General features: G+C 54.9%; 1 protein-coding gene across 9 annotated transcripts in view; it reads left to right on the top strand.

Moving 5' to 3' along the window:
- Positions 1 to 16373, top strand: part of FRMD5 (FERM domain containing 5) — a 402855-nt gene that overhangs the window by 353806 nt on the left and 32676 nt on the right. For all 9 annotated transcript variants that reach the window (XM_075896788.1, XM_075896791.1, XM_075896786.1 and 6 more), the window contains one exon: positions 14482 to 14570. In XM_075896788.1, coding sequence (XP_075752903.1) covers positions 14482 to 14570 — 89 coding nt within the window. The remainder of the gene's footprint in view (positions 1 to 14481; positions 14571 to 16373) is intronic.

The following is a 16373-nucleotide window of genomic DNA, read 5'->3' as shown; positions in this document are numbered from 1 at the left end:
GAATGTGTTAATAGTTGGGCGTGGTTAGCTGCCCCATTCACTGGGAAGCAGAGAGAAGAGCCAAGGCAGGGTTGGGACAAACGAATTACTTTGTCCGTTCCATTTTCTAGGCTTGCCAAGCAACTGTCACTTGGGTTGTACTAACCTTTTGCCCTGGTCTTTCCTGGCTCAGCATTGGCATGCTTCACAGCTGGACTTCAGCTCCATCAGCGATTTAGATATTGGCATAGAGAGTGCACTTATTAAGTTTGCAGGTGATCCCAAGCTGGGAGGGGTGGAAAGTGCTTTGGAGGACGGGTCGTCATTCAAACTGATCTGGACAAACTGGAGAAATGGTCTGAGGTAAACAGGATGAAGTTTAATAAGGACAAATGCAAAGTGCTCCACTCTGGAAGGAACGCTCAATTTCTCACACACAGAACGGGAAGCGACGGTCTAGGAAGGAATACGGCAGAGAGGGATCTAGGGGTCATAGTGGACCACAAGCTAAATCTGAATCAACCGTGGGGCACTGTTGCAAAAAAAGCAAACCTGATTCTGGGCTGCATTAACAGGAGTGTCGTGAGCAAGACACGAGAAGTCGTTCTTCTGCTCTACTCTGCGCTGATCAGGCCTCAGTTGGAGTATTGTGTCCAGTTCTGGACACCGCATTTCAAGAAAGATGTGGCGAAACTGGAGAAGGTCCAGAGAAGAGCAACACAAATGTTTAAAGGTCTAGAATCCATGAGCCATGAGCGAAAACTGAAAGAACTGGGCTTGTTTAGTTTAGAAAAGAGCAGACTGAGAGGGGACATGATAATGGTTTTCAAGCACCTAAAAGGGTTTTACAAGGAGGAAAGAGAAAAATCATTCTCCTTGGCCTCTGAGGACAGGACAAGCAGCAATGGGCTTAAACTGCAGCAAGGGAGGTTTAGGTTGGACATGAGGAAAAACTTCTTAACTGTCGGGGTGGTGAAACACTGGAATAAATTGCCCAGGGAGGGTGTGCAATCTCCATCTCTGGAGATATTTCAGAGCAGGTTAGACAGACACCTGTCAAGGATGATCTTGAAACTCTAGATGGTGCTGGGTCCTGCCGGTAGGGCAGGGGGCTGGACTTGATGCCCTCTCGAGGGCCCTGCCAGTTCTACGATTCCATGTGGTCACAAGACACTTGTCAGTAATCCTGAGGACGGGGGTCCAGAATACCAAACAATGATTGAAAGAAAAAAAATCCCAAATACCCTTAAAAATATTAACAAGGAGAAGTGAGCGGAATCAGGCAACCCTGCATGTGAGCAGATTTTTCTTTTGAAACTGAGTCCGGACCCCAGCACAATCCCATTGGCCTGTTTCCGAACAGAAACTGGCCAATGAGAGCTGCCTGTCTCAATAACAGGCAGCCACGAAGCACAAGGGGCTCCAGAGCACATGGCTGCACTTGTGTGGTGTGGGGCAAGCAGTAGTGTTCCCTCTAAACTGTGGGGCAGCCCAGCTTCACAGGGGATTCATCAGCACTGCCCAGTCAGTCAGCTCCCTGCAGGGAGCTCTGAGCCTCGGACTGGGCAGGGCTAATGAATCACCTGTGAAGCCGGGCTGCTGGCAGCTTATAGGGGACACTGGCTGGCAGGGAGGGAGGCAGATTCAGGAGCAGCTGCTGGCTGGTAAGTCTCCTGGCCAGACCCTGCCTCTGGCACCCCAGCCCCTCCCTTCCCCAATCCTCTGCCCCCCCCACTCCTGCCCCCTACTCCACATACCCAAATCCTCTGTCCTTCTCCGACACCCCAATCCCCTGCCCCAGATCCCAGTTCCCTCCTGTCCTAGCTCACAACCCAAATCCCTGCACCCCCTTCTGTACCCCATTCCCTGCCCTAGGTCACAATCCAACCCCCGGCACCCCAGTCCAGTGCCCCAGGGCACAACTGCCTCCTTCACCCAAACTCCCTCCCTTACCCCAAGCTCCCTCTGCACCCAACCTCCATCCCAGACCCTGCACCTCCTCCATTAATAGCATGGGAGTGTGCGGCCCTCAATCACTTTCCACACATTCTTGGAATGCCCCCTCCCATCAAAAATGATTGGCCACCGCTGCAATAGATACTAGAAGAGACGTGGGATTGAAACCTGTAACTCAGTGGCTTTTTACATAGCCCATGGCTGCAGAACCAGAGCCACAGGAATGGGCAGCAGCACGGCCTTTTGGAAGTTTCTTTTTTGATTATCTGTAGGACCCAGGAACCCTGGGAACACAAGAGTCGCAGTGAGGATAAACCCTTTTCTTCAAAATAATAATAATAAAAATCTCGTTGCCACTCGACTCTGTTTCCAGCGACCCACCAATCCCGTCTCGGTTCAGTATGCTAAATCTGTTACGGAATATTCCACTCTGCCCATCCCCACCTCTTCCCTGCGGTTTATAGCGAGATATGAAACATTATAGGGGGACTGCGCAGTGAGAAAGCATTTGTCATGTTGGGCTGCCCTGCCATTCGGTGCCTGACAGGAACAGTGCTACAGCACAGATGGTGCATTTCATATTTAATTTGCTATTTAAAAATGCTACATTTAATTTATATTAATGTGGACCATTTTCTTCCAGTCACTTATATCTTTAACTTCTATTTTCGTTTTTTTACTACATCACAGCCTTAGTTTGCTTGCTTCAAAATGTCTAACAATACCAAAGCCCCAATAATCCGCGATACATTTGAGAGAGCGAGTCCGTTTGTTTAAGAACGCCCCCTAAACGGTAAGAACTAGAACCACCAAATTTGGCAGGCAGCTTCCTCTTCTCCTAACTTAACTCAGGGTCAGGGTTTGGTTGTGTGGGGGGGGGGGGCAGAGGGTGGAGATGGCTGAAGCTCCCCCCCCCTTCCCCACAATTCGTATGAAGATGCATAAAACCGTACAGGAAAGAGACAGAATCACCAGGCAGGTGAAAGGGCTGGCTGGGCCCTCTTGCCAACCGGGACTGTCCCAGCCCCGAGCCTCCCACCCCCTTGCAGCTCCCCTGCCCTGATTCATAGGGGGACTTTGCTGGCTGTTCCCCTTCCTCAGGGAGCGAGGGGAAAGTGCCCAGTTTGCTGCATGCTTCCCTGTGGCTGGGCAGGGCATGGGGCAGACAAGCCTGGACCTGCCCCAGCCGGGGGACATGCAGCCCTCCCCTGGCAGTGCCCACTGGAGCTGCAGCACCCATGGAGAGGCACTTCTCACCTGGCCCCAAGCTGCTGCGGAGGGAGAGGGCTCGGGCTGTCCTCTCCCCCCAGGGCAGCCTGCAAACAAACCCCTCTGCCCCAGAGCAATGATTTAAACGAATTAAAACACCAATTAGTTGAGTTAGGGACCCCAGCCACAAGGGGTCAGTCTAGTTCCGACAGCTTTTGAATAGCGTTTCCCCATGTCCCTTCCTGTCCAGCCAAAGGGCTCAGGGCACCAAACAAAGGAATAAAGACCCTTCCAAAAGAGCCTAGGTGAGTTAGGAGCCTAGAGCCCATTGACAATCGAGAGGACGTAACAGTGTGCGCCATTTAGGTACTTTGTACACTATTGCCCCAATGTAATAGACTAGAACTGTATGAAACGTCACTCGCGGGAATCCAAACGGAGCCCGGAGCCCGTGAGACGTGAAGGCCGCGTCTGCGTGGCACAACGACTGTGAGGTCCCTTCGCTTTGCTCCCAGCCAGCCCCGTGTTGGAATTGATTCAGTTCGGATGTATCGTGTTCCCCGTCCCGCTTCTTCATCTCCCCTCCTGATGGTAATTTGCAGCCTTTAATCACCGTGCCGGGTTTGTCATTTGCCACATTGCTGGATACTCAGATTTATGCTGAACTGATTGTTATTGGCCTGTGGTTTCATCGCTCTTTCCAGGCCCTTCAGGTTTCATTGTTTTATTCCAGTTTTGAGAATCCCTATAGCTCATCCCCACCCCGCAGCTATCGAAGCGCCTAAGGAGACAGTAATTGTCCGTTTAGGTCCTACCTGAACCACGTCAGCAATATCCAGATACAAAGGCAATCCTTAGCTCAATCCCTTGTGTTATCAGTAGCTCTCAAAGCACGTCACAAGGGAGATCACTACGGTTATCCCCATTTCACAGATGGGGAAACTGAGGCAGAGGATGGCAAAATGACTTGCTGATGTTCCCCCACAGTCCAGCCAGGACTAGAAGCCAGGTCTCCTGAATCCCACTCCAGTACTTTAGCCATTAGGTGTGAAGACTGGTTTGGGAAGCTGTTTGCTGGGTGCCAAAGGGATAACTAACCGTCAGAACTTCCGACCGGCGGGGAAAGGAGACTGACAGCTCCATGAAGTCTCTAGGGGCCTCACTGATTTGCCTGGGAAGCACTTGGAAACGCCAGTGATGGTTGCTAAATAAAACCCTCGGCCAGGCAGATTCCTTGTTGCAAACCTGCTTCTTTAAACATTTATAGACATGAGATGCAAGAAGACACTAGCAATCGGTTCCCTCTTGGCTAGTTCTGAACATCAAAGGGGATGGGAATGTTCCAATTTAACATCAGAGTCTGGACCAGAACCGCAGCCCGTTTCACCAGGCAGCTTCATACTCGGCTTAATCCTAGAACGTGGGGCTGGGAGGGATCGTGTGAGGTCGGCGAGCCCACATGGGGTGCCCAAAACTTGACACGGGTCTCCAGCAGAGGCCTCTCCAGGGCTGAGCAGTGACCTCCCGTGTCTACATAGGACGCCCCTATTAATACAACCCAGACTGTGATCAGCCTTTTCCCCAAATGCATCACTCTGTTGACTCCTATTCGACATGTGGTCCACTCTCGGCCCCAGGTCCTTTCTAGCAATACTGCCATCTTGCCACCTCGTCCCCAGTGCCCAGCTGTGCAGTTGGGTTTGCCTTCCTTTGTGCAGTACCGGTACACTTGTCGGTACCGACTTCCTTGTTGATTTCAGATTCATTCTTCTATTTGGGAATCATTTTGAATTCTAACCCTGCTCTCCAATGAGCTTACGACCCTTCTCATCTTGGTATCATTTGCAGGATTTAGCAGCGCACGCTCCTCTCCATTATCCACGTGGTTCCCATCATCTTTCCTTACTCCTCACAAGAGTAGGAGTACCGGATGCTGGTGGGGGTGCTCTCTGAGTTTGATTTAGCAAGTCTTGACTAGACTCGCTAAATCAAACTCCAGAAGATCGATTGCAGCAGCATCCAAGTGAAGACAAGACTGAAGAGCTGCTGCTTTTTACTCAGCTGGAGCGGAACATCCCCGGGGACATCTCTGTCAGGAGAAGAGGAGGTTACTCACCTTGTGCAGTAACGATGTTCTTTGAGATGAATGTCCCGGGGGATGCTCCTCTACCCCTTTCCTCCTCCTCCTCCTCTCTATGTTGGAGTTCCTGGGAGAGAAGGAACTGAGGGGTGTGGTCCATGCGTGTGCTGTTCAAGCAGTGACCACTTGCACCGCGCGTGTGCGGCCCATACAGGAACTGCTGTGAAAATCTCCGATCGAAGGCGCAGGGATGCACCTACATCTGGAGTGGATCACCCACAGGAACACTGCTCTCAAAAACCATAGGGGGAGTGACCTCGTCTTCTGTGTGCAGCAACACTTTCCTCCCTTGGGAACTGCACCGTGCCGACCCATGGCACGTGCGTCTCAGATCTCGGGCATGGTTAGTTGGGGGGTTGTGTGCCACGTGGTGCGGGAGCGGGAGCTGAGCTTGTTCAGAGAATGCCTTTCACTTTGGGCTGTTCCCCCGTGTCAGATGGAGATGGGTTGCACTCTGCTCCGGATCGAAAACCGTCTTGTTCACGACTCAGAGTCTCAAGATGGGCTTGGAGAAACTAGCTGCCAGTCTAGCTGCGAGATGGATGTCAGGGGACTTGCTCCCTGCCCTGGGGGGCTGGAAGCCGGGGACAAGCCCGTGAGATTTTTGTGGGGAGGATGGAAACGCCCTGCAATGTTACAGTGCTGCCCATTGGAAAGTACTAACGAGACGTTTGTCCCTGGGCAAGAGGTGGGCTCTGACTGCAGATCCTGCTTACGGCTGGAGGGGTTTCCCCACCCCAGGGCGTTCTTTGCTGCCCTGCAGGGCTTTGGGTTTGGTGCAGCTCTTTGCTGAACAAGTCTTGTCAGCTGACGTAAATGTCGAGTCGTCCTTCACTGATGCAGATCGGCGTCACTCCCTTGAAATCAGTCTGGCCATCTGCCTGTAAGAATCACCGGGGCACAGAGGAACGGCTGGAGGCCAGGCCAGTTCCCACAGGGGCAGGGAGCGGGTGTCATCCAGCCCTGCTCCGCCCCCAGCCAGTGCTCTTCTCCACTCCCCCGGCTCAGCTCTGCCTCCGCCCCATCACAATTCAGCTCCAGCCCCAGATCAGCTTTGTCTCCGCCCCCAGTTATGGCTCCGCCCCCAGTCACAATTCAGCTCCAGCCCCAGATCAGCTCTGTCTCCGCCCCAAGTTATGACTCCGCCCCCAGTCACAGCTCCGCCCCCAGCCACTGCTCTGCTCCACTCCCACGGCTCAGCCCCCATCCAACGCTACCTCCAGCCCGGCTCTGCCCTCATTCCCTCTCCACCCCCAGGCCAATTCTACCACTAGCCCCAGCTCCTTCCCCATCCCCAGTTCTGCCCCCTGCGTGGCCCTTGGCTCAAGCTCGTCTGCTGAGCCAGCTGCGCAGTAATGGGGGGCGAGGGAGAACATGGGGAGGTTGCCTTACTGGGAAGAGGGGGTGACAGGCCAGGTTTGGGCACCGCTGCTCTGTGGAGCATGGGGCCACCCCAGCCGTGAGAGCAGGGCTGGGTAGTGCAGTGAGGGTCAGGTTCGTCCCTCACTGGTTAGTGGGGGGAGGGGTATGCACAGCCCTGACACCAGTGTGACGGGTCCTCATGACGTTCCTACTCCAGGGCGGGCTTGTCCTTGGAGGGGGGGGTGGCCTTTAGTCAGGGACCGTGGTGAGCTGCGGTGCCATCCTCCCTAGGCCGCCTCAGGGCACCATGCCGCTCTCTGATGCCGCTCCGGAGCTGCGGTGCGGCGAGGCATTGAGAGGTGATCGGTCCAACGGAAAATAACTCAGCTGGACCACACCGTGCCTGGCCTGCTCCACGCAAGAGACTCTCTTGTCCAAGCTCCCCGCAATAGCCCTGTCCCCTCAGAGCTCGGCCCCTGCCTTGCCCTGAGCTGGAGCCTGCTGCTGTCAAGAAGCAGGTCGGCCTGTCCATGAAGCACTTAGCCCTGCGCAGGAAGAGCTTTTGGGCTAGACTGGGCAGTGGCTGCATGTCTCCGCGCTGTGCCAAGAGGAGGCCTCCCGGGCGGGATATTCAAAAAGGGGGGCTCCCCCCAGCTCCGGGAATGGCTGCCCATAGTTCTGAGCACTTGCGGGAAGGCCACAAAGCCAGCTCCGGCTCCCAGGCTGAGGCGCTGCGTCGGCCCGTCTCCAACGCTGTCTGTGCGGTGAGCGGAGACGCCGTGGACGGCAGAACGGCCGGCCTGGGAGCACAGCCAGGCCGCAAAAGGCTCGGCCATGTCGGCCTTTGGAAGGGCACCAGGCTGGCGTGCGGTGAGGGGAGGCTTAGGGAGGCTCCTCTCACGTGGGTGGTGCAGGTTTGAAGCGAAAGGAAACCTGCCCGTACTTTACAATTCCCATGCTGCCGGGACCCCAGGCAGAGGTCAGTGGCCTTGGGGTAGCAGTTAGTGTCAGGGTAAACGTCCCCAAGGAGCGCTCAGCGGCTGTCTGCTCTCATTCAGCGGTAGCACTCACTCGTCCCTCCCCTGCTGTTCGCACTTCCATGCAGTGGCGGGGTAGCCATGTGGGCCCCAGGACACTCGCGGGACCAGGTGGTGAGGTGGGATCTTTTACTGGAGCAGCGTCCCTGGGGGGAAGGGTCAGCTTTTGAGATCCACGTGTTACTCCTCCTGCCTTGTCTCCTGACAGTTCATAAGTGCTCCCGCGGAGCTGTCAGGGGTTAAGTGACATGCCCCAAAACAGCTGTGCCCCTCCCGAGGTGGCCATGGCAGCCGAGAGCATCAGCAAATCACAGGGCCTGGACGTGGGGCGCCACGAGACCTGATCATTGCAGAGCTTTTGCAAATATCCAGCTGCTGCCACGGAGGGAGGAAATAGAGATCGTAGCTGCCACATCTCAGCCGAGTAGCAACTACCCCTCCCTGTCCCATCTTAGCATTGCCCCCTGGCGGCTTGCTGAGCCACGTGGCGGGTTGTGCATTGAATAAATGTTCTGCTTTATTTAATTCGCTCTAAGATTCCAAAGCCAGCCGATTGCTGGAGTGCCTTAGCGGGTCAGGGCCCCGTGGATTTGCTGCTAGTGAGCAATGAGATGTTCTCTTTGGCGTTACGGGCTGTTTGGGCCCTGAGCCCTTGAACCAGGTTGCCCTGTGCTCCGCCCGCGTGTGTGGCAAAGCTGGCTGCACACCCCCTGAACAGCTGTATCCCCGGTCCCTGGCCAAGGGCCACAGAGCTGCGCTCATTTGCACCTCTTGGGCTGGGAGTCACCGGAGCAAGACACCAGGCAGCTGTAACCCCCGGCAGCCCCCCACTGATGCATACTGATTGTATCGGCAACAGCACGTTGAAACCGACCTGTGTCACTTGTGCAGGTGTCCTCAGACCTTGCTAATGAGCATGTTTTACCTGTATTTGTCGTTTAAATGCTTCTGTTGTGGCCTTAAGAATGGAAATGGCCACAGTGGGTCAGGCCCAGGGTCCTGTCGTCTGACCGTGGATGTTGCCAAATGCTTCAGAGACAATGAACCGAACAGAATGGAACAACTATCCTGTGATCCATCCCTTGCCGGCCAGCCCCAGAGTCTGGCGGTCAGAGCCTCAGGGACACCTGGAGTATGGGACTTCGTCCCTGACCATCTTAGCTGACAGGTTTTGGTGGACTTGTCCTCCGGGAACTTATCCAATTGATTTTTAAACCCAGTTATGCTTTTGGCCATCGGAGTGTCCCCTGGCAAGGAGTTCCACAGGTTGACTGCCTTGTGAGAAGTACCTCCTTTTGTTTGTTTTAAGCCTGCTGCCTATTAATTACATTGGGTGACTGTTGGTTCATGTGTTATGTGAAGGAGTTAATAATGCTTCCTTCCTTACTTTCTCTCCACAAGGCATAATGTTATAGTCTTCTATCACATCCCGTTAGCTGTCTTTTTTCTAAACTAACCAGTTCCCAGTCTTTTTAATCTCTCCTCATATAGAAGCCATTCCATACATCTAATCCTGTTTGTTACGCGTCTCTGTACTTTTTGAATTGGGGTAACCAGAGCTGTATGCAGTATGCCAGGTGTGGGCGAGCCATGGATTTAGACAGAGGCGATATGATATTTTCTGACTTATTCGTTATCCATTGTTGAATGTGCGTTTTCAGAGCTACCCACAATGACTCCAAGCTCTGTGTGGAGTGATGACAGCTACTTTAGATCCCATCATGTTCTCTGTATAACTGGGGTTATGTTTTCCAATGTGCATTACTTTGCACTCACAACATTGAGTGTCTTTCTCCATTTTGTTGCCCAGTCATGCAGTTTTGTGAGATCCTCCGAAATTAAGAATGGTGCGTCCAGCCCAGTGTCCTGTCTTTGACAGTGCCAGATGTTTCTGACGGAAGCAACAGAACAGAGTAATTTTCAAGTGATCCATCCCCTGTTGTCCAGTCCAAGCATCTGGCAGTCAGAGGTCTAGGGGCACCTAGAACATGAGGTTTCATCCCCAACCGCCTGGGCAATAGCTAATCCCCGTGTAAGTCTTTGCTGTCAGCTTTGCACTCAACTGTGTTGGGTAATTTTGTATTGTCTGTAGACTTTGCTACTCGCTGTTCACGCCTTTCCCTGGATCTTCTATGAATATTCTGAACAGTTTTGGCCCCAGGTGCTTGGGAGACCCCATGATTCACTCCTCAGCACTGCGAAAACTGCCCGTTTCTTCCTGCCCTTTGCTTCCCAACTTGTAAGCAGTTGCTGCTCCAGGAGAGCCCTTCCCTCTTAGTGTCGTTGACATGGGACCTTGCCAGAGGCTTTCTGACTGTCCACGTACGCTACATGGACCGGGTCCCCCTTGTTCCCAGGGTTGTGGACACGCTCAAGGAATTCCAACAGATCAGTGAGGCCTGATTTCTTTTTACAAAAGCTGTGTTGACTCCTCCCCAACAAATCATGTTCCTCGACGTGTCTGAGGAGACTGCTCTTGAGTATGTGTCAAGTATCAGAGGGGAGCCGTGTGAGTCTGGATCTGCAAAAGCGACAAGGAGTCCTGTCGTACCTTCTAGACTAACAGATGTGTTGGAGCAGAAGCTTTCGTGGGCAAAGACCCACTTCATCAGATGCATGTCGTGGAAGTTCCCAGAGGCAGGTATAAATATGCAGGCCAGGATCAGGCTAGAGATAACGAGACAAACCTCGGTGCCAACTCTGCCCACATATCTACACCAGCGACACCATCACAGGACCTAACCAGATCAGCCGCACCATCACTGGCTCATTCACCTGCACATCTACCAATGCAATATACGCCATCATGTGCCAGCAATGCCCTGTGCTATATACATCAGCCAAACTGGACAGTCCCTACGCAAAAGTATCAATGGACACAAATCAGATATTAGGAATGGAAATATACAAAAACCTGTAGGGGAACACTTCAATCTCTCTGGACACACAATAGCAGATTTAAAGGTAGCCATCCTGCAGCAAAAAAACTTCAGGACCAGACTTCAGAGAGAAACCGCTGAGCTGCAGTTCATCTGCAAATTTGACACCATCAGCTCAGGATTAAACAAAGACTGTGAATGGCTAGCCAATTACAAAAGCAGTTTCTCTTCTCTTGGTGTTCACAGCTCCAGATCAGCTGCTAGAAGTGGGCCTCATCCTCCCTGTTTGAATTAACCTCATTATCTCTAGCCTGATCCTGGCCTGCATATTTATACCTGCCTCTGGAAATTTCCACTACATGCATCTGACAAAGTGGGTTTTTGCCCACGAAAGCTTATGCTCCAATACATCTGTTAGTCTATAAGAATATGTCTACACTAGCTCGTTAGTTTGAGCTAGGTAGGGTAATGAGGGCAGGCGGAGTTGCAAATGAAGCCTGGGATTTAAATATCCCGGGCTTCGTTTGCATGTTCCCAGGCGCCGCCATTTTTAAATCCCCCTTAGTCTGAACTCCATGCCCGTGGCTACACGCGGCACAGAGTAGGTAGTTCGAATTAAAGATCCTAATTCGGACTACCATTACTCCTCGTGGAATGAGAAGTAACAGTATGAAAAGTAACGCGGAATGAGGAGTAACGGTAGTTCGAATTAGGATCTTTAATTTGAACTACCTACTCTGTGCCGCGTGTAGCCACGGGCACGGAGTTCGGACTAAGGGGGATTTAAAAATGGCGCGCCCAGGAACATGCAAATGAAGCCCGGGATATTTAAATCCCGGCTTCATTTGCAACTCCGGTTGCCCTCATTACCCTACCTAGCTCGAACTAATGAGCTAGTGTAGACGTACCCTAAGGTGTTACAGGACTCCTTGTTGCTCTTGAGTACGGTTTCTCAGTTGGCCTGGTTAGGCTTACTAGTATGGAATTGCCAAGATCGCCACTCAAGCCCTTTCTTAAACATCGGCATCATATTCCCTTCCTCCCGTCGTCTGGTCCAGAGGTTGGTTAGGCAAAGGGTCACATAGCACCACCAATAGTTCTGCAGCTCCAGGTGTGCAGTGGGCTTGTCTGGTTCCTCATGGGGGTACTTGTCTGTTGTAGGCCTCAGCTGGAGACTTGAGCCCAGTTCTGGGTGCCATATTTCAGGAAAGATGTGGAGAAATTGGAGAAGGCCCAGAGAAGAGCAACAAGAATGAGGAAAGGTCCAGAGAACATGAGCTAGGAGGGGAGGCTGAAGGAATTGGGCTTGTTTAGTTTGGAAAAGAGAAGACCGAGAGGGGACATGATAATAGCTTTCAAGTATCTAAAAGGGTGTCTAAGGGAGGAGGGGGAATTGTTCTCCTTGCACTCTGAGGACAGGACAAGCAGCAATGGGCTTAAACTGCAGCCAGGGAGGTTCAGGTTGGACATGAGGAAAAACTTCTTGCCTGTCAGGGGGGTGAAACACTGGAATAAATTGCCCAGGGGGTTGTGGACTCTCCATCCCTGGAGATATTGAAGAGCAGGTTGGACAGACGCCTGTCAGGGATGGTCTGGCTGGTGCTGGGTCCTGCTGTGAGGGCAGGGGCTGGACTTGCTGACCTGCCCGTTCTAGGCTAGCCGAGTGACGGAGTGGCCCTGGCGTTGCGGCTGTCTGCAGCTGTTGGAGTTGCCATGACCCAGCCCTGTTGTTTGGGGAGGGCAACGGTTGCTTTTGACTCTTTCTCTCCCCTGGGTCCTATCCTGGGCTGCCCCAGCTCTTGACAGTCGGGCTTATAATGGGGAGCTGGCTGCAGCCGTCTCTGTGACACTGCTCCCCAACGACCAATCCGTCGCCAGGATTCGTCTCAGTTACAGGGCCGACTGGGCCTGCCTCCCCTTTCTGCTGCCTCTGGGTGCGGCCCCCCGGGCCTTGTGCCCTCCCCTGGCGCGAGGGGCCCCCCTCCTCGGCCAGGGCCGCGCTGCTGCCTCCCGTCTCTGCCAACCGCTGCTGGGCTTTGCTTCCCCTGCGGGGTGCGCGAGGGGATCTGCAGAGACCCGGCCAAGGGGCTGCGTTTCCAGCAGGCCGGACGCTAGAGAAGACGGGCTCTAGAACCCAGGAGCAGCGCGTGCGCCTCGCTGCCTCACCTCGCGTCTCCACTCTCCCCTCAGAGCGCAGTCCTGAACCACCCGGTTCTTAGGGCCCCATGTTTGCAGGGCCTTGTGACCCCTGGCTGAGCCAGTCTCGACGGGTGGCCAGGGGTGGAGACCGCGTCATCAAAGCCAGCAGTCCCGGCCATTGTCCCCGGACAGCCGGAGCCATTTCCTCCCTTCCGGCCTGGATGCAGACAGAGCCCTACTGAGTGAAACCAATGTGTTCACACAGTCGAGCGCCCCGAGAGCCAGGCCAGCTCACGGCACTCCTGCAGAGCATCCAGGGACCTCAGGAGCCACCAAGTCCAGCCCCCTGCCCAGAGCAGGACCACCCCGACTCAACCATCCCAGCCAGGGCTGTGGCAAGCCGGGACTTAAACACCTCCAGGGCTGGAGAGTCCACCCCTCCCCAGGGAACCCAGCCCAGCGCTTCCCACCCGCCTAGGGAAATAGCTTTTCCTCATCTCCAACCTACATCTCCCCGCTGCAACTTGAGCCCATTGCTCCTTGTTCTGCCACCTGCCCCACTGAGAACAGCCTCTCGCCAGCCCCTCTGGAACCCCCTGCAGGAAGTCGCAGGCTGCTCACAAATCCCCCCTCACCCTTCTCTACATGTACAGGGCTGCGCCGTGTGTCCCCGCTTTCCCCCTGACAGCCCTGCCGTGAGCCATGTCAGTGCACCAACAGCATCAATGGGCATTCCAGGCCCTTAACCGCCTTTCCCCAGGTTCCTCTGCCAACCCGCCACCCCAGTCCCTCCCTTTCTATCCCACACTAGCAGCCCACACACCAAAAGCTGGGCTCTGCCCCTGCCAGCGTCCGCGGCTGGCAACATCTGTCACGGCCAGGGCCAATCCTTCGCACTTCGCTGCTTGCCGGAGGCGGGCGCGTCCTGCTTGCCGATAGGTCAGTCAGGCTGTCGTGTGCAAGCAAAGCACGCCCTGGGCTAGCGCCTGCCTGCCACTAAGGCCGCCCGGTGTTGTTTTGAACCAAGACGCGTTTTGAGAGAACAGTGAAGAAGCCAGCTAGACCCTCACGCTGAGGATGTTCCCGAACACCCGCTTGAAAACTTTCTCCGACTTCTATCAGCCTTCCCTGCAGAACTGAACCTGGAGATGGCCTGCGGCATGCAGAATTCCAGGTGGAGCAGGGTTTTTTTAAAGGCGCCTGGGCGCTGGTTGAGAATCCAGTCGCTAAAAGGAAGCAGGCGTTGGTCTGACTGTCAGTCTTACCTACTGCTGTCTATCAGAGTTGAAAAACGGGGCGCTTTTTTTCTACAAGTGCCAAGGCAATTCATGTTACCGTCATTAGCATAAGCACTGTGATTCGCTCAGACTGCTGACACGACACGGGTTATTGCTTTTCCACGTCTCCATGCCCATCAGCTGCTCCTTTTGCGTGTGCTGCTCGGATCTGCACAACCGGCAGCTGGAGGGTTTCGAGTTTATTCAGGAAAGGGAATCGGTGACGCTAACTTCACTGGGTAGCACCACACAGTAAATCCAGAGGGAGTTGCGTGGCATTTTCTGCTCACGCATGCAGCTGGGCTAGTGTGGGTTTTGTGCTCCTGCCGATGGCTGTGGAGAGGCAGCATGCCCCGGTCTGCAGAAAGCTGTCAGGAGTTGTTCTGTTGGCGTAATTTAAGGTGGCAGATTCATTGCCACCCCTTGCTCAGACAGAGTGTGGCTTCGGTTGTGTAAACTTTGCCGCCTCGGCAACATTTTGATGTGATCTTATTGTGTTCCAGGACGTGTCCGGAAATGCGGCATTTTTGGCCTTCACTCCCTTTGGGTTTGTTGTTCTGCAGGGAAACAAGAGAATTCACTTCATCAAATGGTGAGTCCCCCCAATTTCAACCCGCTCCCGTGTGTGTTTGCTTCAGATGCTTTTCCCCTCAAGCCCCGCTAACGCGCTGCGTTATTTCTCCGGAGCGCAACAAGGAGCCGTGAGTCCAGCACCCACGCCCAGCGCTGGCGGCGTTCCCTCACAGATGGAGGGGCGCCTGCCGGGTGCCACTTAGCGGAGGGAAGCGAGCGCAGCGGTGGCCTACTTTCACTCCCACTGGCGTCCGTGGGGAAACGCCTCTTGAAGGAAGGGGGGAGCGCTGAGCCAGGATCAAGGGCTTTAGAAAACCCCATTCACAGCGTCTTCTGCACAGATGGTAACATTCGCAGGGGGGCAAAAAACGGACGTGGTCCAGCCGACGGCGCTGACTTGCTCTCGGCGTGCGGAGGCCTCTGAGCGCCAGGAGCTGGCACTGGATCTCCGATGGCCTGTCCAGGAGACAGGACGCTGGGCTAGAAGGACCTTGGGGTGGCCAGTCTTCCGTTCTTATCTTGTTATTGCCACGAATGGAGGCGGGCAGTTAGCTCAGAACTGGGAAAGGGGGAGGAGCCCAGCAAGGAAGGCAGTGTTGCTGGAGGACGGCCCGGGGCCCCTAGTGACTCCCCCCAGCTTGGCTGTGGCCATTTCAGTTCTTTAAAACGTGGTCAGAAAAGAACCGTGTCTGGAGCCAGATGCCGATCTCACTGACCCTGAGGCCAATCAGAATCAGGCCTTTGAAATCAGAGCGGCTCCGGTTTTACCACAGTGCCACTGAGGCCCCTTGCGGGAAGGGGGAGTCAGCGGGCGTGGCCGAGTTAGTGGCGCAGTAACAAGTCCCGTGGCTGCGAGTGGGTCAGTGATGAGGACGCGCCTAGAAAGGCCTGTCCTCCTTTCTCGCTGGCGGAGGTCTGAGGGGCGCTCGGTCATGCGATGGCCATTCCTCAGCCCCGGAGACCTGAGGGAGGGAGGGAGGCCGCGCTTTGGGCCTAGACCAGAGGGGCAGTCGGGGGGCGCCCTGGCCCTGGCTGAGCTGCGGCGGACGCCAGCCGGGAGCTGTGGAAAGAGCCGGCAGGGCCGGGTTGCGCTAGGACGGGACCTGTCAGAGGTTTTCAGTTGCTTTCACCGCTGGCCTAGACTGCTGGTCAGAGCCCCTCGAGCGCGTCTCCCGCCACCTTCCTGCTTCCGCTTGCAGCCCCCGATGTCTCTTCCCGTGACAACGTCTGTCTCGTACGCGGCCACTCCGGGTGCTGTCCCGTGTCTGTGTGTTCTCCGGGGCGTCTCCGGTCGCAGGTGCTAGCGCGGGCGTCTTGAGCCTGGTGTCTCCTCCATGGGCCCAGTCTGCCCACCCACGCGGTGAGCTGTGCCGCTCGGGGGCAGCGTCTGGGGGGAGCCGTGTTCCTGCCCTCTCGCCGTGTGCACTGGGCACATTCCCCTGTCCGGGTACCTTCCTGTCCCCGCAGACCTTGGAGCAAATCCCTTGGCAGCCTTTCCACCGCGCACTGGGCAAGCTGGGCGGCCATGGGGAGCAGAGTACCCCGCGCTGGGCCAGAGGCCTTGCAGCTAGGCCAGGGCTCCTGGTGTCTTCCCAGACCTGGAGAGACACTAGTGCCGGGGAGGAGGCGTTCTTCCCCTGGGCCCTGCCATAGACCCGCCAGGGGCTTCAGAGCCAGCTCCTTAGAGGGCAGCACACATGGCGAAAGGCCTAGAGAACAGGAGCTGGGAGGGAGGCTGAAGGAACTGGGCTTGTTTCGTTTGGAAAGGAGAAGACTGAGGGGGGCTGTGAGAGCAGTTCTCATGTATCTAAATGGGTGTCAC

This window comes from Pelodiscus sinensis, chromosome 14 (genome assembly GCF_049634645.1).
Source record: "Pelodiscus sinensis isolate JC-2024 chromosome 14, ASM4963464v1, whole genome shotgun sequence".
Classification (NCBI taxonomy): domain Eukaryota; kingdom Metazoa; phylum Chordata; order Testudines; family Trionychidae; genus Pelodiscus; species Pelodiscus sinensis.
Note: the sequence above shows the minus strand (reverse complement) of the source record. Positions and strands in the feature narration are given on the sequence as shown.